General features: G+C 45.3%; 1 protein-coding gene and 1 long non-coding RNA gene across 2 annotated transcripts in view; both read left to right on the top strand.

Moving 5' to 3' along the window:
* Nucleotides 1-21,112, top strand: part of LOC122545363 (uncharacterized) — a 227,691-nt gene that overhangs the window by 91,103 nt on the left and 115,476 nt on the right. The window contains exon 2 of the mRNA XM_087974111.1: nt 4,068-4,078. Coding sequence (XP_087830237.1) covers nt 4,068-4,078 — 11 coding nt within the window. The remainder of the gene's footprint in view (nt 1-4,067; nt 4,079-21,112) is intronic.
* LOC148143312 (uncharacterized) lies at nt 5,035-19,976 on the top strand. Its single transcript, XR_015751194.1, has 3 exons — nt 5,035-5,139; nt 6,935-7,145; nt 19,368-19,976. It is a non-coding gene; the product is annotated as an uncharacterized LOC148143312 (long non-coding RNA).

Below are 21,112 nucleotides of genomic sequence, written 5' to 3'. Positions count from 1 at the left end.
TTGTGGCAATGGAGGAGGCCAAAGATGTTCATGTCAGAAAGGGAGTGGGAAGGGGAATTAAAATGGGTGGTGACGGGGAGGTCTGGTCAGCCTCTGCGGACCCGGCTGCAATGCTCAGTGAACCATTCCCAAGTTTATGCTCTGTCTCCCCGATGTAGAGAATACCACAATTTGCAAACACCTGGTAAATGCAGTACCGTAATGTGAAGTTATAGCCTTTGCTGTGAAAAAAACAGAAAGGAGGTGTATTGTTCAAACGTTAATCTATTGGGTTGTGGAGAAAAAGAGAACTGCAGATGCCGGAGATTCAAGTCAAAATGTGGCCCTGGGAAAACACAGTAGGTCAGGCAGCGTCCAAGGAGCAGGGGAGTCGACGTTTCGGACCCGACCCCTTCATCGTGAATGCTGTATGGATGTACAAAGATGCCTCAGCGTCCTTCGACACCAGTCAATGCCAGTTGTCAGACAGGCGCAGCAAGCGATCAGCATGGCAAATGGTATTTTACCAAGAGGAATTCTGTTGTAAAGTGCAGATGCTTTCCTCCAGTTAGGTGGTCGTTGAATATATCCAAGGCTGCATTCATCTGATTTTTGAAGATCAAATAAGTGAACGCAAGAAAGTGATTTTACAGAGTTACAGTTACAGAGTCATACAGCACAGAAACAGACCCTTCAGCCCAACGAGTCCATGCTGACTATATTCACAAACGAAACTAGTCCCACCTGCCTGCGTTTGGCCCATGCCCCTCCGAACCTTTCCTATTCATGTATTTATTCAAATGTCTTTTCAATGTTGTTACTGTACCTGCACCCACCACTTCTTCTGGACATTCATTACACACACAAACCACTCTATGCAAAAAAATGTACCCTTCATGCCTTTTTTAAGTCTTTCTTCTCACCCCTTCAAATTTGCGGCCTAATCTTGAAACCCCCACCCTCTGGAAAGGATACACGGTGGTCACCTCATCTATGTCCCTCATGAATTTATAAACTTCCGTAAGGTCACCTCTTAGCCTCCTATGCTCCAGCGAAAATGTCCCAGCCCATCCACGTAGATGTTGGCTGATTCATATCCAGTTATGATCTGTTGAATGCTGGTGCAGGCTTGAAAGACCAAATAGGTTACTCCTGCTTCCAGTTCTCACAGTCTGTGTCCAGGACAGCAAGAGACCATAGGACATAGGAGCAGACATTAGGCCATTCAGCCCATCGAGTCTGCTCCGCCATTTAATAATGGCTGATAGGCTTCTCAACCCCATTCTCTCACTTTGTCCCCATAACCCTCTATCCCCTGGATATTCAAAGTCTCCATCTCAGTCCTAAATATCCACAATGACAGGCCTCCACAGCCTTCTGTGGCAGTGAATTCCATAGATTCACCACTCACCACCATTCTGCAAGGTCTTCCCTTTACTCTAAGGCTGTGCCCACTGGTTCTAGTCTCTCCAACCAATGGAAACATCTTCCCAATGTCCACTCTATTCAGGCTGTTCAGGATTCAGTATTGTTTATGTTTCAATTAGAACCCCCCTCCCCCCAAGTGTGGGCCTGTTAACCAGCATGAACCAGACCCTGCAGGTTGTGGTACAGCAGTGATTAGGTTGAGCAAACTGAGAATGGAGGGAGAGTATGTGGGATGGAGATTTTCAAATTCTAGGGAACAAGAGAGGGAAAAAAAGACTTCACTATAAATTAGAATTGATTGGATGGGCTGAATGGCCAAGGAGTAGCAGATGAAAATGCATGGTTTGCATTTTGGTCAAGCAATGCAGGCAGGACTGACACATATAAGAGGGGTGTTGCAGAACAAAGGGACCTTGTAGTGCAAGTTCATAGTTTGTTGAAGGTGGAGTTGCTGTAGACAGGATAGTGAAGAAAGCATTTGGTATGCTTCCCTTTATTGGTCAGAGCATTGAGTATAGGAATTGGGAGGTCACGTTGCAGCTGTACAGGCCATGTTTGGAAGACTGCATTTGTTTCTGGTCTCCCTGTTATTGGAAAGATATTGTGTAACTTTGAAAGGGGTCAGAAAAGATTGACAAGGCTGTTGCCAGAGTTGAAGGGTTTAAACTACAGGGAAAGGCTGAATACACTGGGGATATTATCTCTGGAGCATCGGAGGCTGAGGGGTGACCATGTTGACATTCATAAGGGGCATGGCTAGGGTGAATACCCAAGGTCTTTACCCCAGGGTAGGGGAGTCCAAAACTAGAGGGACACATGTTTGAGGTGAGAGGGGAATTTTAAAATTCTTCTGGTTGAGTACATGAATAGAAAGGATTTAGAGGGATATGGACCACATGCAGGCAAATTGGACTAGATTAATTTAGGATACCTGTTTGGCACAGACAAGTTGGACCGAAGGGTCTGTTTCCGTGCTGTATGACTTTAATCGTCTTCTGTGAAAGCAGAAATCTGATGGTGAAGACTGGAGTTTCAGGATGTTTTGCCCTTACTGGGAGCAGAGATGTTTGACTGAAGTGTGTTGGTGTTAATGTCTTGATGTTCCATTTTGCTCCCACCTTCCTGGTGACGTTAACTATCTGGTTGTTCATCAAGAAGCTGCATTGCACCCTGAATTGATAAATTTTTTTTGCTGAGTGAGGCAATACTTCCTTCGAGTTACGCTGTACCAAGGATCCAGTTACAAAGGGACAGCTTGGTGGTGACAAACAGTAAAGAAGGTGAGGTGGGATGGGTGGAGAGTGTGTGTGCTTTGAACTGTTTAAAAAGCAGTTCATTTTTCTACGCTTTTTTGCTGGGGGGGTTCTGAAGCTGTAACAAAGCTGGTTCACAATAAAGGTTACCCGAACTTACTGCCGGGCTCAGATTCTTATTGAAAGCTCTGAGCTCCAAGAGTTTTTAGTTTTAAAACTGCTAATTTCTTTCAGGCTGCTGCACTAAGTTTCCAATGTCGCATATCAAATGGAGCAGTGAATGAGTAGCTCGTATCTTGAGAAATTGGGAATTTTTTCAGACGTGCAGAGTAAGTCATTTCATTGGCATTGTAAAGTGTAATAGCAGCACCGGGAGGTGTGGGCTGTGTTCACGAGATACGATATGGAGGGGCTGGTATTGGAGTGGGGTGGATAGAGTTAAATATCTCACAACACCAGGTTTCGTCCAACAGGTTTATTTGGAAGCACTCGCTTTTGGAGTGCTGCTCCTTCATCAGGTAGCTGTGGAGCAGGGTAATAAGACACAGATTTCTTAGCAAAAGATCACAGTGTCATGCAACTGATAGGATATATTGAACAATCCTAGATTGCTGTTACCTCTTTCATCTTTTAGAATGGGTTGCAGGTTTTGGTTCATTAATATAAATCTTTTAAATCACATTCTCGAGATGACTTAAGGTTTTATAAAAAATAGGTGACATCTCAGTTCAGACAATGCTTTAAAGGTGTGAGGTTCGAGTCTATCAGTATCCCAATCTTGAGTCAGACTGGTCCTATTTCCAAAGTAGGAATTTATAAAATATTACATGGATTGACTGCCTGCAGTTTGCGTGCTCTTTGAGCAAAATTGAATGTATCTACAAGAATAATCCTGCCAATACAAATTCACCCCCTTACTCCATATTTCCCATGGACCATCCACCCTAATTTGCACATCCCTGGGCACTATAGGTAATTTAGCACAGCCAATCCACCCTAATTTGCACCCTAAACTCTAAATTACCTTCTCAAGAGTGTAATTTAAATGCAGAGCTTTTCTAAGAAAAATGTCAGTCTGACTCAACATTGGGACCCAGACAGAATTCACACCTGTTATTAGAAAAACTCTGCATTTAAATGACATTCTTGAGAAGGTAATTAAAAATAAATTCAGGGATTAAGAGCAGAAACCCATTCTAAAAGATGGAAGATTTAATTTAAAATTGTTTAATGTATCACATTTTCATGACACTGGACTCTTTTGCTACAAATTCCGGGATCACGATCTAATTCTCCACAACTACCTGATGAAGGAGCAGCGCTCCGAAAGCTAGTGCTTCCAAATAAACTTGTTGGATTCCAATCTGGTGTTGTGATTTTTAACTTTATCCATAGGAAACTAATGAGTTGTGGGACTGGTAACAGTTGTTATTTTGTGATCCATTCCAAGTGAAAATTATCCTCTGCGCAGACACGGATGAACAGTCTGTTTTTGTGCATTGTGCGGGATCAGGCTAGCAGCTTTTAAATCCTAATGTTTAGCAGCAGAAGCAAACTGTAGATCAGCAATCGTATTCTGAGAGTGGTACTTCCAGCCCTGGTTAATCCCATTGGGTCAACAGAGAGAGGGGGAGAGGATGTCACATCTAAAGTTCATACAGAATAGTTGTTTCGGTTGTTCAGTCAGTTGAGTTGGTTCTGCACTCAGATGAGACTGGATATTGCTTTTTAATGGATCATAATTGAAACAACAATGGAACACCTTAAATTCAAGGAATTTTGATGGGCAAATCGAACCTTGAAGAGATAATGTTCTTCCATTAATAACGTTGGGTGACCCAAATTAGACATTTTGATTGATAGCTCCATAATCATATTCCTGCTGGATATTTTTTCTGGGCAAACAATTTCAGATGGGAGAAGTTCTGTATCCTGGGAAGGCAGTGAAATAAAAAAACGGTTGTTTAAAGCATTTTAACTGTGGACCCACGAGCTCTTGTCCATTAAATCTCTTTATTTGCAGAAATAGCCCGTGAAAATGTCCATGTCCCTTTAAAATGCAGATTTCCCCATTTAGTATGACGCCGTTCCGTTAGATGTGGGAATATCTGTTTAAATTGAGCCGTGAGCTTTCCCAATGTAGACAGGGCTCCTGGAAACGTGGCAGTGTCCCCCCTGCAGCTGCAGAGCGAGACAGGAGAGTTTGTTTTTGTGAATGAGCAGTTGTAGCGCGAGGTGGCTGTTGCTTGGTGACGGTGAGGCTCCCCCGGCCCCGCCCATCCCCCCGTGCAGACGTCACGCGGGGGCGAAGGCGGTTGGGAGGAGAAGTCGCTCGAGCGGGGAAGCGGCGGGAGGGCGGCCGTTAGGAAAATGGCGCCGTGCGGCCCGGGGCAGACACCCGTCACTGGGCACCGCCGCCTTCCTGGCGCAGCTGCTGGGTCACGGCCACACCGGCCGGCTGTACAGCAGGCAGGAGCCGGTGAGCATTCTGGAGGCGGATGGGGTTAAGGGCCTGCTTGGGAACTCGTCGGCCGCCTGGGTGGTGGAGTTCTACTGGTCGTGGGGCGGTCCCTGTGTCAACTATGGGGCCACCTGGAAGGTACTGGGCCCGGGAGGTGAAAGGTGAGGCAGGTTGTGGGGGGACGGAGGGGAAGGAATGTGGGGCCTGTCCTGTCATAGTGACATTTTACACTCACTTTCCATCTGCTTTTACTGGGGCTTGTGATTTTTACCCTCACTTTTTTTAATCCTTATGCTGTTTATCCTCCCTTTTTAAAAATCCTTGTGCTGTTTGCCCTTTGCTGAGGGTAGTGTGTAAATACTAGTGAAGGAGATTATGCACCAGCATGTATATGTTCCTCAGTCATTGAAGGGGTAGGATCCTGTGGAGAATGGTTAGTAAAGCATGTGGTGCACTGAGCCTTGTTAACAAGGACATACAGTAGTTTGTAATTTGTCAAAGTATGCTTCTCATAGAGTTGTACAGACCCTTTGGTCCAACCTGTCCATGCTGACCAGATATCCAAAATTAGTGTTGACAGTATAGTGCTGGATAAACACAGCAGCTCAGGCAGCATCCAAGGAGCAGGAGAATCGATGTTTCGCGCATAAGCCCTTCATCATAATGAAATGCTTATGCCCGAAACGTTGATTCTCCTGCTCCTCAGGTGCTGCCTGACCTGCTGTGCTTTTACAGCACTACACTCTCTCTCCTCTGATCTCCAGCATCTGCAGTCCTCACTTTCTCCTAGTTGATTTCAACATTACTGCGAAGTCTCTTCCATGGATGCCGACCTGGAAGAAGTTCTCCTCCTCTGTCTACAAAGATCTGACAGTCCCTCTCTCACTGTACCCCCCCCCCCCCCCCAAGTCCTCTCCTCTGCCCAGAATTTCTTCAGCCATGTCCTCAAGCAATTTGACTACCACAGCCATATCTCCTTTCTCATTGCTTAGCTATGGAACCATCTGATCCCACGTGGACTCTGGACCACATTCAGACTAACCCAGTTTGGACCTGAACAGGATACCCAGTACCCACTACAAATCCAAAACCTTCACCAACGATTCTCTTTTTGGATCCTCACTGCACACTATCAGCCATCTACTTTACCTGCAGTCAGTCCTGCCCAAGCTCAGAGCCTCACTTTTCCCAGAACTGCAACCCAGATTCTACATCCTCAGAAAAGATTCCTGTTGAAGGGCTTATGCCCAAAATGTCAATTCTGCTGCTCCTTGGATGCTGCCTGACCTGCTGTGCTTTTCCAACACTCTCAACTCTGATCTCCAGTATCTGCAGTCCTCACTTTCTCTGAGATATCCTAAATTAATCTAGTCCCATTTGCCAGCACTTGGCTCATATACCTCTAAACTCTTCCTATTCATATACCCATGCAGATACCTTTTAATTGAACCAGCCTCCACAACTTCCTCCGGCAGCTCCTTCCATACACGTACCACACTCTGCATGGAAACATTGCACCTTCGGTACCTTTTATATCTTTCCGCTCTCAACCTAAACCTATGCCCTCTAGTTCTGAACTTTACCGCTACACTGGGGAAAACACAGAGATTGAGCAGCCAGACAAAATGCCAAAACAATAAAATGTCAAGCCATGTGGGGGAAAAAAAAATTGTGGCTCTATCCTTTTTTTTCTCCTCTTGGTATTTGGACACTTAATATCTGTCAGTAACACTAGTATCGCCACAGAGCATATTGCAGGGCGCGTGTTCAGTAGTGTCACCAAAATATTGGGCATGTTCCTTGCTGTCGGCAGAAAAGGCGCAAGATCTTCTTTTGATGGACCGATAAGGGGCACTGGAGAACCTGAAGGTGACTTGTCCTCTTGCCAGTCAGAGCTCCCCTGCTGTCTGAAAGCAGAAGCTGGACCATGACCTTCTGAAGCTGAAGCTGCTGCTGCTCCACTCTCTCAGAATGAAGATTGAGCTTCAGTCCAGACTGCAACTTCCTTCCTCTGTCTAACATCTGTGAATACAACACTCTTTTCTCACCCCTTTTTCTATTTATTTTTCATTCTGGGGTTTAATTGTTGACTTGCAGCAACTGAAAGGAGAGGGAACAAATCCAGAGGGGGGGCAGACTCGGGAAATGTTGGTCCAGGTCTGTGTCTCAATTGGCAAAATAGACCGGCAGGAGGCTGGAAGAATGCAGCAAGCCAGGTAGCTTCAGGAAGTGGAGATGTTGACGTTTCAGGTGTAACCCTTGTTCCAGACTGAGGATGGATGTAGGGCAAGGTGCAGAACAAGGGTGTGCTGGGGACAGGGTGGTGAAGTGGAGATAGCTGGAGAGAGGTCGAGGGTACAACCTGGTTGATGAGTGGGTGGAAGGAATCTGGTTGGTGGCAAGGAAGAGTTGGAATGGGAGGGACTGGGAAGGGAGTCAGTGATGGAAAGGGAGGTTATTTGAAATTGGAAAACGCGGTGTTGAGGCCTCCGGGCTGTTGGCTGCCCAGGTAGAAGATGAGGTGTTCCTTTAATTTACGGTTTGGTTCGTTGTGGAAATGCAGGAGGCCTAAGGTGATTATGTCAGAAAGGGAGTGGGAAAGGGAATTAAAATGGGTGGTGACTGGGAGGTCTATTCGGACTCTACGGCTTCAGCTGTGGACCATTCCCCAAGTTTACGTTTGGTCTCACCGATGTAGAGAAGACCACATTTGGCAAACGCATGGCAAATACAGTACCGCAATTTGAAGTTATTGCCTTTGCTGTGAAAAAAAAACAGAAAGGAGGTGCATTGTTTAAATGGTGATATATTGGGATGTGGAGAAGGTGAGGTCTGCAGATACTGGAGATCAGAGTTGAAAAGTGTGGTGCTGGAAAAGCACAGCAGGTTAGGCAGCATCCGAGGAGTAGGACAGTCCACGTTTTGGGCATGAGCCCTTCATCAGGAATGATGTATGGATGTACAAAGGGGGCTCAGCGTCTATCGATCGCCAGTTGTCAGATAGGTGCAGCAATCAATGAGCAAAGCAAGTGGTACATTAGCAAGAGGAACTGAGTTCAGAATTGGGGATGTCTTCCTGCAGTTAGGGGCTCATTGAATGTATTCAAGGCTAGGTTCACTTGATCTTTGAACAACAAAGAAGTGGATGTTTATGGGGGGAAAGCAGAAAATGGTTTTAAGATCAGTACAGAACAGTTAGTCATACAACACAGAAACAGACCCTTCAGTCCAACTACTCCATGCTGACTATGTACTGAAACTAAACTAGTCTCACCTAGATTGGCCCATATCCCTCAGAACCTTTCCTATTCATGTACTTATCCAAATGCCTTTTAAACATTGTAACTGTACCTGCATCCACCACTTCCTCTAGACATTCATTCCACACAAACCACTCTGTTTAAAAAAAAAATCATGCCCCTCATTACTTTTTAAACCTTTGTCCTCTCTCCTTCAAAATTGCTCTCTAATCTTGAAACCCCCACCCAGGGAAAGGCCCCTGCCTTTCATCTTATCTATCCCCTTCATGATTTTGTAAACCTCTATAAGGTCACTTCTCAATCTCCTGTGGTCCAGTGAAAACGAGTGTGGTGCTGGAAAAATACAGCTGGTCAGGCAACATCCGAGCAGCAGGAAAATCTATGTTTTGGGCATAAGCTCTGTGTGGGATGGAGATTTTTAGCTTCTCAGGAATAAGAGAGGAAAGAGAGTTCATTATGAATTATAATTTATCAGATAGGCCAATGGGCCGAGGAATGGTAGATGGAGTTTAATTTAGAGAAATGTGAGGTGTTGCATTTTGGAAAGGCAAATTGGGACAGGACTTATACACTTATACACTAAATGGTCAGGTCCTGGGGAGTGTTCCTGAACCAAGAGACAGGGAGTGTAGGTTCCTTTCCTTGAAAGTGGAGTCACAAGTAGAAATGGTAGTGAAGAAAGTGTTTGGTATGCTTTCCTTTATTGGTCAGTGGATTGAGTATAGGAGTTGGGAGGTTATGTTGAGGCAGTACAGGAGATCTGGAATACTGTATACAGTTCTGGTCTCTCTACTATAGGAAAGATGTTGTGAAACTTTGAAAGGGTTTTGAAAAGAGTTACAAGGCTGTTGCCAGAGTTGGTGAGTTTGAGCTACAGGGAGAGGCTGAGTAGGCCAGCAATGTTTTCCCTGGAGTATTCAAGGCTGAGGTGACCTTAGAAGTTTCTAAGGGGCATGGATAGGGTGAATAGGGTTTGTTCCCAGGGTAGGGGAGTCCAGAACAAGAGTGGCATAGGTTTAAGGTGGGTGAGGAAAGGGACCTGAGAGGCATTTTTTTCATGCAGAGGGTGGTGTATGTATGGAACAAACTAACAGAGGAAGTGGAGGAGGCTGGTACAATTACAACATTTTAAAAGGCATCTGGCTGAGTACATGAATAGGAAGGGTTTAGAGGGATGTGGCCTAAATGCTAGCAAATGAGACGAGATTAATTAGGATATCTGGTCGGTACGGACGGGTTGGACGGAAGGGTCTGATTCCATGCTATATGATTCTAATCGTCTTCGGTGAAACCAGAAATGTGGTTATGAAGAATGGACTTTTTTGCCCTTAGTGGGAGCAGAAGAAGTTACAGTAAAATCTTTCAATTGTGAGACTGCAACTGAGTACATCCGGGATTTTGGTGGGAGATGGGAATTCATTGCACTGTGGAATGCAGCCCTACCCTATCCACACATTTCTGCTGGTGGATGAGACCAGGTCTCAAGATTAGGGGGAGTAGATTTAGGACAGACATTAAGAGGAACCACTATTCCCAGAGAGTCATGAATCTATGGAATTCTTTGCCTGTGGAAGCAGTAGAGGCAGCTTCATTAAGTATATTGAAGACACGGTTGGATGGGTTTTGCATGGTCAGGGACTTAAGGGTAGTTGGTACAATGCAGGGAGGAGGAGCTGAGACGATGGATAAATCAGCCATGATCTTAATAAATGGCGGAGTGGACTGGGCGAGCCAAATGGCCTACTCTTGCTTCTATTACTATGAAACTATAACCCTGCATTTCCCATGGTTCACCATGGCATGTTGGAACCGGCGGTCAATGAGTTGAGCATCCCTGAATACTTCTAAGTGCCCGTCACGTTCCTCCTCATCTGAACAGATCCTGTGTATGCGTAGGGCTTGTCCATAAGGGGATGGCTGTTTTGGGTGGAAGCTGGAGAAGTGTAGCATCGTGAGGTTATGTGTGGGTTTGAGGTTGTGTGTGGTGCTGAGTTGCTGCCCATCCTTGATGGAGATGCAGGTGTCCAAGAATGAGACAGATAGAGAATAGTCCAAAATGAGTTTGATGGTGGGATGGAACATGTTGATATCACTGTATAGCTTTTTCCGTGACTCCTCTCCATGCATCCAGAAGAAGAAAGTGTCGTCAATGTACCTGGTGTATAGTGTTGGTTGGAGGTCCTGCGTGGAGAAGTCGTCTTGTTCGAACCTGTGCGTAAAAATGTTGGCATATTGGGGTGCAAATTTGGTCCCATGGCTGTTCCATGTGTCTGAAGAACTGGTTGTCAAAGGTGAAGATGTTGTGATCGAGGATAAAGTGGATGAGTTGTAGGACGGTGGTCAGAGATTGGCATTGAGTAATGAGGCTGTTGCCGTGATGCCGACATTATGAGAGTACTGGTCCATGGGTGCTGAGTTTCTGTAAGAAATCTGTAGTGTCGTGACAAAAGCTAGGGGTTCCCTGAATGATGGGTTTCAAGATGCCTTCGACATTGTGTGAGAACCTCTCCAGCTGAGTCCTATTGCCAGGGATGTGCAAGTTAGGATGGATTAGCCATGGGAAATACGGAGTAAGGGGGTAGGTATGGGTGGGATGCAATATAGAGGGCCAGAATGGAATAGATGGGCCGAATGACCTGCTTCCACGTTGTCAGGATTCTATGACGCCCCCAACAAAGGAGAATTTTATCTGCATCTAGCCTGTCAAGCCCCTTTCAGAATTCTACTGGTTTGAATAAGATCACTTCTGGTTCATAGAGGTATATAGCACGGTCCAACCCCTTCATACCGACCAGGATTCCCAAATTAAACTAGTCCCATTTGCCCATATCCCTCTCGACCTTTCTCTTCATGTACCCATCTAAATGTCGTTTAAATGTTGTAGCTGTACCTGCATCTACCACATCCTCAGCAAGTTCATTCCACATGCAAACAACACTCAGTCAAAACGTTGCCCTTCAGGTTCCTTTTAAATCTCTCTCCCTCTCTCATTAGAACAATATGCGCCCCCACCCCACCGTTTTGAGCACCCCGATGCTAAGGAACAGCCCTTTGCTATAATCCTTACCTCCACTCCTCAGATTTTATAAATCTCAATGAGGTCACCCCTCAACCTCCTGTGCTCTACCCTCTCCTTATAACTCAAACCCTCCAGTCCTGGTGACGTTCTGGTAAATCTTTACCAAACCCCCTCTAATAGAGTTCTTCCTATTACAGGGTCACCAGAACTGTACTCAGTACTCTAAAATGGCCTCACCAACATTCTGTATAACCTCAACATGATGTCTCAACTCAGAAACTCAACAGCATGAACAATGAAGGCATTTGTGCTAAATGCCTTCTTAACCACCCTACCTACCAGTGATGCAACTTTCAAAGAACTGTGTACCTGAACTCCTACTCCCCCATGTCTCTCTGTTTTACAACATGACCCAAAAACCTACCATTAACTGTACAAGTCCTGCCTGCCCTTGTTTTAGCAAAACACAATCCCTCGCTTTTATTCATAGCACACACACACACACACACACACACACACACACACCCCAACACTCCACCACACACACTTTACCAAGCATGCGCACATGCTTACATGCACTCTCCACACAAACCCACATGCACACAATCAGACTCTCTCATGCATGCATGGACACACACACTTAACTCTATGAGATTACTTTGTATTGGTAGAGTTATATTTGCAGATTCATTCAATTTGGCTCAAACAGCACACAATTTGCAGGCAGTCAATCCATGTAACATTTTATAAATTCCTATTTTGGAAAAAGAACCAGTCTGATTCAAGATTGGGATACTGACAGACTCGAACATCACACTTTTCATGCATTGTTTGAGCTGAGATGCCACCCTTTTTTTTAAAATAAAACCTTAAGTCATCTCGAGAACGTGACTTAAAAGAGAAGCGAGTCAAACAGTCAGGGCAGGCAGGGACAAGGTAGGACTAATAAGTTAAACTGCATTTATTTCAATTCAAGGGGCCTAACAGGGAACGCAGATGAACTCAGGGCATGGTTAGGAACATGGGACTGGAATATCATAGCAATTACAGAAACGTGGCTCAGGGATGGGCAGGACCAGCAGCTTCATGTTCCAGGGTACAAGTGCTACAGGAAGAATAGAAAGGGAGGCAAGAGAGGAGGGGGTGGGGTGGCATTTTTGATAAGGGATAGCATTACAGCTGTGCTGAGGGAGGATATTACCGGAAATACATCTAGGGAAGTTATTTGGGTGGAACTGAGAAATAAGAAAGGGATGATAACCTTATTGGGATTGTATCATAGACCCCCTAATAGTCAGAGGGAAATTGAGAAACAAACTTGTAAGGAGATTTCTGCTATCTGGAAGAAAAATAGGGTGGTAATGATAGGGGATTTTAACTTTCCAAACATAGACTGGGACTGCCATAGTGTTAAATGTTTAGATGGAGAGGAATTTGTCAAGTGTGTACAAGACAATTTTCTGATTCGGTATGCGGATGTACCAACTAGAGCAGGTGCAAATCTTAACTTACTCTTGGGAAATAAGGCAGGGCAGGTAACTGGGGTGTCAGTGGGGGAGCACTTTGGAGCCAGCGACCATAATTCTATTAGATTTAAAATAATGATGGAAAAGGATTGACCAGATTGTAAATTGGAGAAAGGCCAATTGTGACGGTATTCGGCAAGAACTTTTGAAAGCTGATTGGGGACAGATGTTCGCAGGTAAAGGGACGGCTGGAAAATGGGAAGCCTTCAGAAATGAGATAATGAGAATCCAGAGAGAGTATATTCCTGTTAGGGTAAAAGGAAAGGCTGGTAGGTATAAGGAATGCTGGATGACGAAAGAAATTGAGGGTTTGGTTAAGAAAAAGGAAGCATATGTTATGTATAGTGAATCCTTAGAGTATAAAAGAAGTAGAAGTATACTTAAGAGGGAAATCAGGAGGGCAAAAAGTGGACATGAGATAGCCATCAGTATTTACTGTGGAAAAGGATATGGAAGATATAGATTGTAGGGAAATAGATGGTGACATCTTGCAAAATGTCCATATTACAGAGGAGGAAATGCTGCATGTCTTGAAACCACCTAAAAGTGGATAAATTCCCAGGACCTGATCAGGTGTACCCTAGAACTCTGTGAGAAGCTCGAGAAGTGATTGTTGGGCCTCTTGCTGAGATATTTGTATCATTGATCGTCAACAGGTGAGGTGCCGGAAGACTGGAGGTTGGGTAACGTGTTGCCACTGTTTAAGAAGGGTGGTAAGGACAAGCCAGCAAACTAGAGACCAGTGAGCCGAAGTTGTTGGAGGGAATCCTGAGGGACAGTATGTACATGTATTTGGAAAGGCAACGACTGATTAGGGATAGTCAGATTGAGTTTTTTGAGGAAGTAACAAAGAGGATTGATGAGGGAAGAGTGGTAGATGTGATGTATATGGACTTCAGTAAGGCGTTCGACAAGGTTGCCCATGGGAGACTGATTAGCAAGGTTAGATCTCACGGAATACAGGTAGAACTAGCCATTTGGATACAGAACTGGCTCCAAAGGTAGAAGACGGAGGGTGGTGGTGGAGGATTGTTTTTCAGGCTGGAGGCCTGTGACCAGTGGAGTGTCACAAGGATCAGTGCTGGGTCCTCTACTTTTTGTCATTTACCTAAGTGATTTTGGATGTAAGCATAAGAGGAACAGTTAGTAAGTTTGCAGATGACACCAAAGTTGGAGGGGTAGTGAACAGCGAAGAGAGTTACCTCAGATTACAACAGGATCTTGACCACATGGGCCAATGGGCTGAGAAGTGGCAGATGTAGTTTAATTCAGATAAAAGTGAGGTGCTGCATTTTGGGAAAGCAAATCTTAGCAGGATTTTTTCACTTCATGGTAAGGATCAACGAGGCAAAATGAGGACTGCAGATGCTGGAAACCAGAGTTTCGATCAGAGTGGTGCTGGAAAAGCACAGCAAGTCAGGCTGCATCCGAGGTGCAGGAAAATTGATGTTTCAGACAAAAGCCCTTCGTCAGGAATAAAGCTCTATTCCTGATGAAGAGATTTTGCCCGAAATGTTGATTTACCTGTTCCTCGGATGCTACCTGACCTGCTGTGCTTTTCCAGTGCCACTCTGATTTAAACACTTAATGGTAAGGTCCTAGGGAGTGTTGTTAAACAAAGAGACTTCGGAGTGCAGGTTCATAGCTCCTTGAAAGTGGAGTTGCAGGTAGATAGGATAGTGAAGAGGGTGTTTGGTATGCTTTCTTTTATTGGTCAGAGTATTCAGCACAGGAGTTGGGGGGTCATGTTGTGGCTGTACAGGACATTGGTAGGGCATTTAAGAGGCATTTGGATGGGTATATGAATAGGAAGGGTTTGGTGGGATATGGGCCAGGTGCTGGCACGTGGGACTAGATTGGGTTAGGATATCTGGTTGGCATGGACAAGTTGGACCGAAGGGTCTGTTTTCATGCTGTACATCTCTGTGACTCTATGTTCTGGGATTTACATATTAATGAACTGAAACCTGCAACCCGTTCTAAAAGAGGAAAGACTGAATAGCAACCTAGGGTTGTTCAATATATCCTATCAGTTGCATGACACTGATCTTTTTCTATAAAATCTCAGTCTTATGATCATGCAGCACAACTCCCCGATGAAGGAGCAGCGCTCCAAAAGCTAGTGCTTCCAAATAAACCTGTTGGACTGTAACCTGGTGTTGTGTGATTTTTAACTTTACCCACCGCAGTCCAATACCGGCACCTCCACCACAATTCTAGTGAACACAGCCCACACCTCCTGGTGCTGCCAGGAAACATTACAATGCTGATGAAGCGAAGCACTCTGCACTCCTGAAAAACTTACAATTTCAAACAAAACTAGATACTCATTCACTGCTCCTGCTGATACATGACATTGGAAATTCAGTGCAGGAGGCTGAAAGAAAGGATCAGCTTTAAAACAAAACCTCTTGGAGTTCAAAGCTTTCAATGAGAGTCTGAGCCCGGCGATAAGTTCAGGTCACCTTCAATGCGACCCAACTTTGTTACAGCTTCAGATCTCCTCAACAAAAAGACACATAAAAGATAGCTCAAGGTCAAAGCTCACACACTCCCCACTCCACTTTCTTTACTATTGGTCACCACCGAGTTGTCCCTTTGTAATTGCATCCTTGGTACAGCCGTAACCCGGAGGAGGTATTGCCTCACCCAGCAATTTCATCCCATACACTGCATCCAAGTCAGTTTCTCCCCACACATTTGCCCGGCTGGGGCAGTGTTGAGTCAACCATATTGCTGTGGGTCGGCAGGGCACAGGCATGGGTAAAGCTCTTACTGCACTCTGGGCAGCTGAAGGCCTCTCCCTGGCATGGACCCACTGGTGCCTCAGCAGAATGAATAACTTGTATAGGCCTTCCTGCACTCTGTGCAGAGGAACAGCCTTTCCCGCAGTTGCCACACTTCCATGGTTTCTTCATGGGGCAGGATTCCTCAGGTTTCTCCATGGCCAAAGCTTCAGCTACAAGTGTGACTGTATAGCAACTTCATGCCGTGAATTCCTCTTTCCAGGCTGTTTCAGGTTCCAAACTCCAAGGTCATGTTGCGGCTGTATAGGACATTGGTTCGGCCATTGTTGGTATATTGCGTGCAATTCTGGTCTCCTTCCTATCGGGAAGATGTTGTGAAACTTGAAAGGGTTCAGAAAAGATTTACAAGCATGTTGCCAAAGTTGGAGGATTTGAGCTATGGGAGAGGCTGAACAGGTTGGGGCTGTTTTCCCTGCAGCGTCAGAGATTGAGGGGTGACCTTATAGAGGTTTACAAAATTATGAGGGGCATGGATAGGGTAAATAGACTAAGTCTTTTCCCTGGGGTCGGGGAGTCCAGAACTAGAGGGCATATGTTTAGGGTGAGAGGGGAAAGATATAAAAGAGACCTAAGGGGCAACTTTTTCACACAGAGGGTGGTACGTGTATGAAATGAACTGCCAGAGAATGCGGTGGAGGCTGATATAATTGTAACATTTAAAAGGCATTTGGATGAATAGGAAGGGTTTGGAGGGATATGGGCTGGGTGCTGGTAGGTGGGACTCTATTGTGTTGAGATATCTGGACGGGTTGGACTGAAGGGTCTGTTTCCATGCTGTACATCTCTATGACTCTTATGATAATTGGTAAACAAGTTAAGTCATAAAGGTTAGGTCATCTTTATCTTGAGATACAAAGGACTTGCAGCTTGCAGAGTGTGGTTAGTACTTTCTCATTGGTCTACTTCTGCATTCTAGTGGTTTTAGTAGTTAGTTGTTTATACAGCTATAGACACAAGCAGCAGCTCATCACGTAGCAAAGCAGAAGCCATCTTGTGCAGCTCCTTCAGCCATTTTATCCTATCTTCCAGAGGCCCCATATCCCCTCTCACTCCCTCCATTCTCACTTTGTTGAACCTAATCCCTGCTGTACCTCATCCTGAAGTGTCTGGTTCTTACTGATTAACAGGTGTCACAAAGCTAGTACCTTTTTTTCCTAAAAGATGTTCCTTGGCTCAAGGAGACTGTGTCTTTGACTTTTTTTCCCAGAGGGGTAATAAACTGGGTCAATGTCCGAGCAGTCTGGTTTGGTACAGAGATGAAAAGGATTTTAAGAGGTCTTTTGTTTATATGTAAACTGATGAGATTTCAGGCCAACGTGGTCATATTTTAGAAGTGACCTGTATAAAAAAAGGGACGTAGTCAGCTCTCGAACTGGTTGGAAGTTCAGGGAACTGTGTGGAAACTCTGTCTCTCTTTTCTGCCTCTCAACTTCAATCTGTAAGTATGTGTTCTATTTATACTGGTTTTCAAATTGAGTTTGCTTATTGGGACTGTTGTATATATTCGAACAGCATAATTAAGTCTAGTTGGATAGGCTGAGTTCTGTAGGGGTTCTTTATTCTGATCTTTGTGTTTTAATTGTGTAATTTTGTGAATAATTGTTGTCTGTTTTAAAATCTAGTAATCAACCAAGCTAACTTACTCCAGGTAATTTTTACTGTACACTTACCGAAACAAATTGCAAAGTTATAGTGTGGGGCTGCCTGCTTAAGAATGTTTTGCATGGTCTGGTTTAGTCCATAACACAGGCCCCCACACAGGGGAGATCTAATTGAAACATACCGAACACTGAACGGCCTGGGCAGAGTGGATGTTGGGAAGATGTTTCCACTGACAGAAGAGACTAGAAACCGAGGCCACAGCCTTTGAGTAAAGGGAAGACCTTTTAGAACCGAGATAAGGAGGAACCTTTCAACCAGAGAGTGGCGAATCTATTGAATTCATTGCCACAGAAGGCTGTGCAGGCCAGGTCGCTGAGGATATTTAAGACTGAGATAGATAGGCTCTTGAGTATCAAGGGGATCGAGAGTTACGGGGAGAAAGCGGGAGAATGGGATTGAGAAACTTATCCGCCACGATTGAATGGTATGAAGATACCTGATGGGCTGAATAGCCTAATTTTGTGCTCCAATGTTTTATGATCTCTTGCTGTCCTTAGACTCATGAGGGTGAGAATTGGGAGCAGGAGTAGGCCATTTGGTCTTTCGGGCCTGCACCAGCATTGAACAGATCATAACTGGATATGAATATACCTACATCGAGGTGGATATGCTGGGACACTTTTCACTGCAGCACAAGAGGTTGAGAGGTGACCTTAGTTTATAAAGTTAAGAAGGGATATTGATGTGCATGGCAGATGCTGTTTCCTTCGGGTGGGGGTTTCAAGATTAGGGAGTACATTTTTAAGGTGAGAGGAGAAAGATTAAAAAAAAAAGACATGAAGAGCACCTTTTTCTTTTGGTTTAAGTGTGGAATCACTTTCAATGTCCTGAGGAAATGGTGGATGCAGGAACTGTCAACATTTAAGACATTTGGATAAGTACATTAATAGGAAAGGTTTGGAGGGATACAAGTCAAACTAGATGGGACTAGTTTAGTTTGTGAATTTCGTCAGCATGGACTAGTTGGACTGAAGGGTCTGTTTCTGTGCTGTATTACTTTGTAACTATTCTGTACTGGTCTTAAAAACATTTTTTTTAATTTCCCCATCACCATCCACTTTGTTCAAAAATCAGATGAATTCAGCCTTGAATATATTCAATGACCCTTCACAACTGCAGGAAGACATCCTCACTTCTGAACTCAACTCCTCTTGCTAATATATCACTTGCCTTGCTGATTGCTTGTTTCACCTGTCTGACAATTGGCATTGACTAGTGTAGAAGGACGCTGAGCTGAAAATGTGTTGCTGGAAAAGCGCAGCAGGTCAGGTAGCATCCGAGGAACAGGAGAATCGCTGTTTCGGGCATGAGCCCTTCTTCAGGAATGAGGAGAGTGTGCCAAGCAGGCTAAGATAAAAGGTAGGGAGGAGGGACTTGGAGGAGGGGCATTGGAAATGCGATAGGTGGAAGGAGGTTAAGGTGAGGGTGATAGGCCGGAGTGGGGGTGGGGGTGGAGAGGTCAGGAAGAAGATTGCAGGTTAGGAAGGTGGTGCGGAGTTCGAGGGTTGGGACTGAGACAAGGTGGGGGGAGGGGAAATGAGGAAACTGGAGAAATCTGAATTCATCCCTTGTGGTTGGAGGGTTCCTAGGTGGAAGATGAGGCGCTCTTCCTCCAGCTGTCGTGTTGCAATGGTTTGGCGATGGAGGAGTCCAAGGACCTGCATGTCCTTGGTGGAGTGGGAGGGGGAGTTGAAGTGTTGAGTCACAGGGTGGTTGGGTTGGTTGGTCCGGGTGTCCCAGAGGTGTTCTCTGAAACGTTCCGTAAGTTGGCGGCCTGTAGAAGGCCCTTTGTACATCCACACATCATTCCTGATGAAGGGCTCATGTTGGAAATGTTGACTCTCCTGTTCCTCGGATACTGTCTGACCTGCTGTGCTTTTCCAGCGCCACACTTTGACTCTTAACCTCTAGCATCTGCATCCCAATGTGTCACTTTTAACAATGCAACTCCTTTCTGCTTTTTATTCCACAGTAAAGGCTATATTACCACATTGTGGTAATGCAATTGCTATGTGTTTGCCAACTGAGAACAGATCTGGACCAACGTTTCCGTAGTCCGTCCCCTCCCTGGATTCACTCCCTTTCCTTTCACTTGCTGTAAGTCAACAATTGAAGCCCAGAATGCAAAACCAGAAACGGAAAAAAGAGTGCTGTACCTCACAGATGTTGGACAGAGGAATGAAGTTGCAGTCTGGGGTGAAGCTCAACCATCATTCAGGGAGAGATTAGCAGCTTCCAAAGCTCATTGTCCAACTTCCGCATTCAGAGAATGGGGAGCTCTGAATGGCAGGAGGTCCAGTCTCTTTCCGATTCTCCAGGGCTCTCTATTGGACCATCAAAAGAAGGTCGCAAACCGTTTGTGCGGAAATCTAGGAGAATGCGCAGATTTTTGCTGACACCGAAGAGCATAAGCAGTCCTTTGCTGACTCTGTGACTCTTGTTCTACATAGTTGGAACCTATATCACAAGACTAGGAATTCACCCATTACAGCCTGTATTCAACTGTGGCCTAACTGCGCATATTTCAATGCAGGTTCAGAAAGGTGTCTGCAGCTTTTTAATAAAATTGAAGATGCTTTAATGATGTTTCTGAATATATAATTTTAGCTATTCTTCATTTTAAAGATCAGCCATTTCTCATACACCCCCATCTCTCATATAGACTCATCAACATCCATTCTCTCTCTTTTCTGAGAAAGTCTTGATACAGCAATCAAAGAAGTCTTGAGGCACAAGAAATAACAGGTGCTGGGGGGAAAAGGGAAAGAGAATGGCTGGGGGTCGAGAGAGAGAAAATGGACAGGGGTTGGGACAGGGAGAGAATGGACAGCGGGCAGCGACACCACAAATCCCACCTTTCCCAGGACCACAGCAGTCACTTCTCAATATACATGTGGTCATGGCAGCAGAATCATATAATCCCTGCAGGCTATTTGGCCCATTTAATTCACACCAAACTTCCAAACAGCTTCCCACCAGACCAACTCACCTACCATATAGCTCTGCAGCTTCCCCTGGCTTATTACCCTAAACTGCAGATTGTTGGACTGTGGGTAGAAACCGCAGCACCCAGAGGTAAACCATGCACAAAGTCCACACAGACAGTCCTCAGAGGCTGGAATCAAACCCAGGTCCCTGGCAATGTGAGGCAGCAGCACTAGCCACAGAGTCACTGTGCTGCCCATAGCTTTGGGGTTCTGCTTTGTCTTTGTAGTTTCTGACTGGCTGTCGTCTCCTGACATTGTTGGACCACACCCACTGCAGCCTCCCTTTCCCACTTCTCCAGCCCTGAGCACATTGGTTCCTGAATCCTGCTGCCAACTGCAGAGAACAGAGACGATCTCTGTCACTATTGTCCCTTACCACCACCACCTTCTCCTCCCCCCCCCCCCCGCCAAACTTTGTTCTTCCTCCCACCACCCAGCCAGTTAGCTCCTCCCCCCTGCAGCCCTCTCTCAGATCCTCTTTACCTGCGTGATTCACATCATACCCACCTGATCCTGTCCACTGACCCAATGAGAAGGCTCTGTCTGGAGATGAATGACCATTACCCGGAATAAAAAGCTGGTTAAGTTTTCCCCTGATGTGTATGCAGCCTGGCTTCCAGCTCCAACTCTGAGCTGAAGGTCTTCCAGCATGTGTTTGCTCTCATCCAGAGCCTCCCACCTTCTGCAAAGCAAAAGATAAGTTCCACCCAGTACGCTCCAATGCATGTTG

This window comes from Chiloscyllium plagiosum, unplaced genomic scaffold, assembly GCF_037043375.1.
Source record: "Chiloscyllium plagiosum isolate Xiang-an unplaced genomic scaffold, Cpla_swu_hap1 HiC_scaffold_27, whole genome shotgun sequence".
Classification (NCBI taxonomy): domain Eukaryota; kingdom Metazoa; phylum Chordata; class Chondrichthyes; order Orectolobiformes; family Hemiscylliidae; genus Chiloscyllium; species Chiloscyllium plagiosum.
The sequence above is the reverse complement of the archived record's forward strand: the minus strand, read 5'-3'. Positions and strand labels throughout refer to the sequence as shown.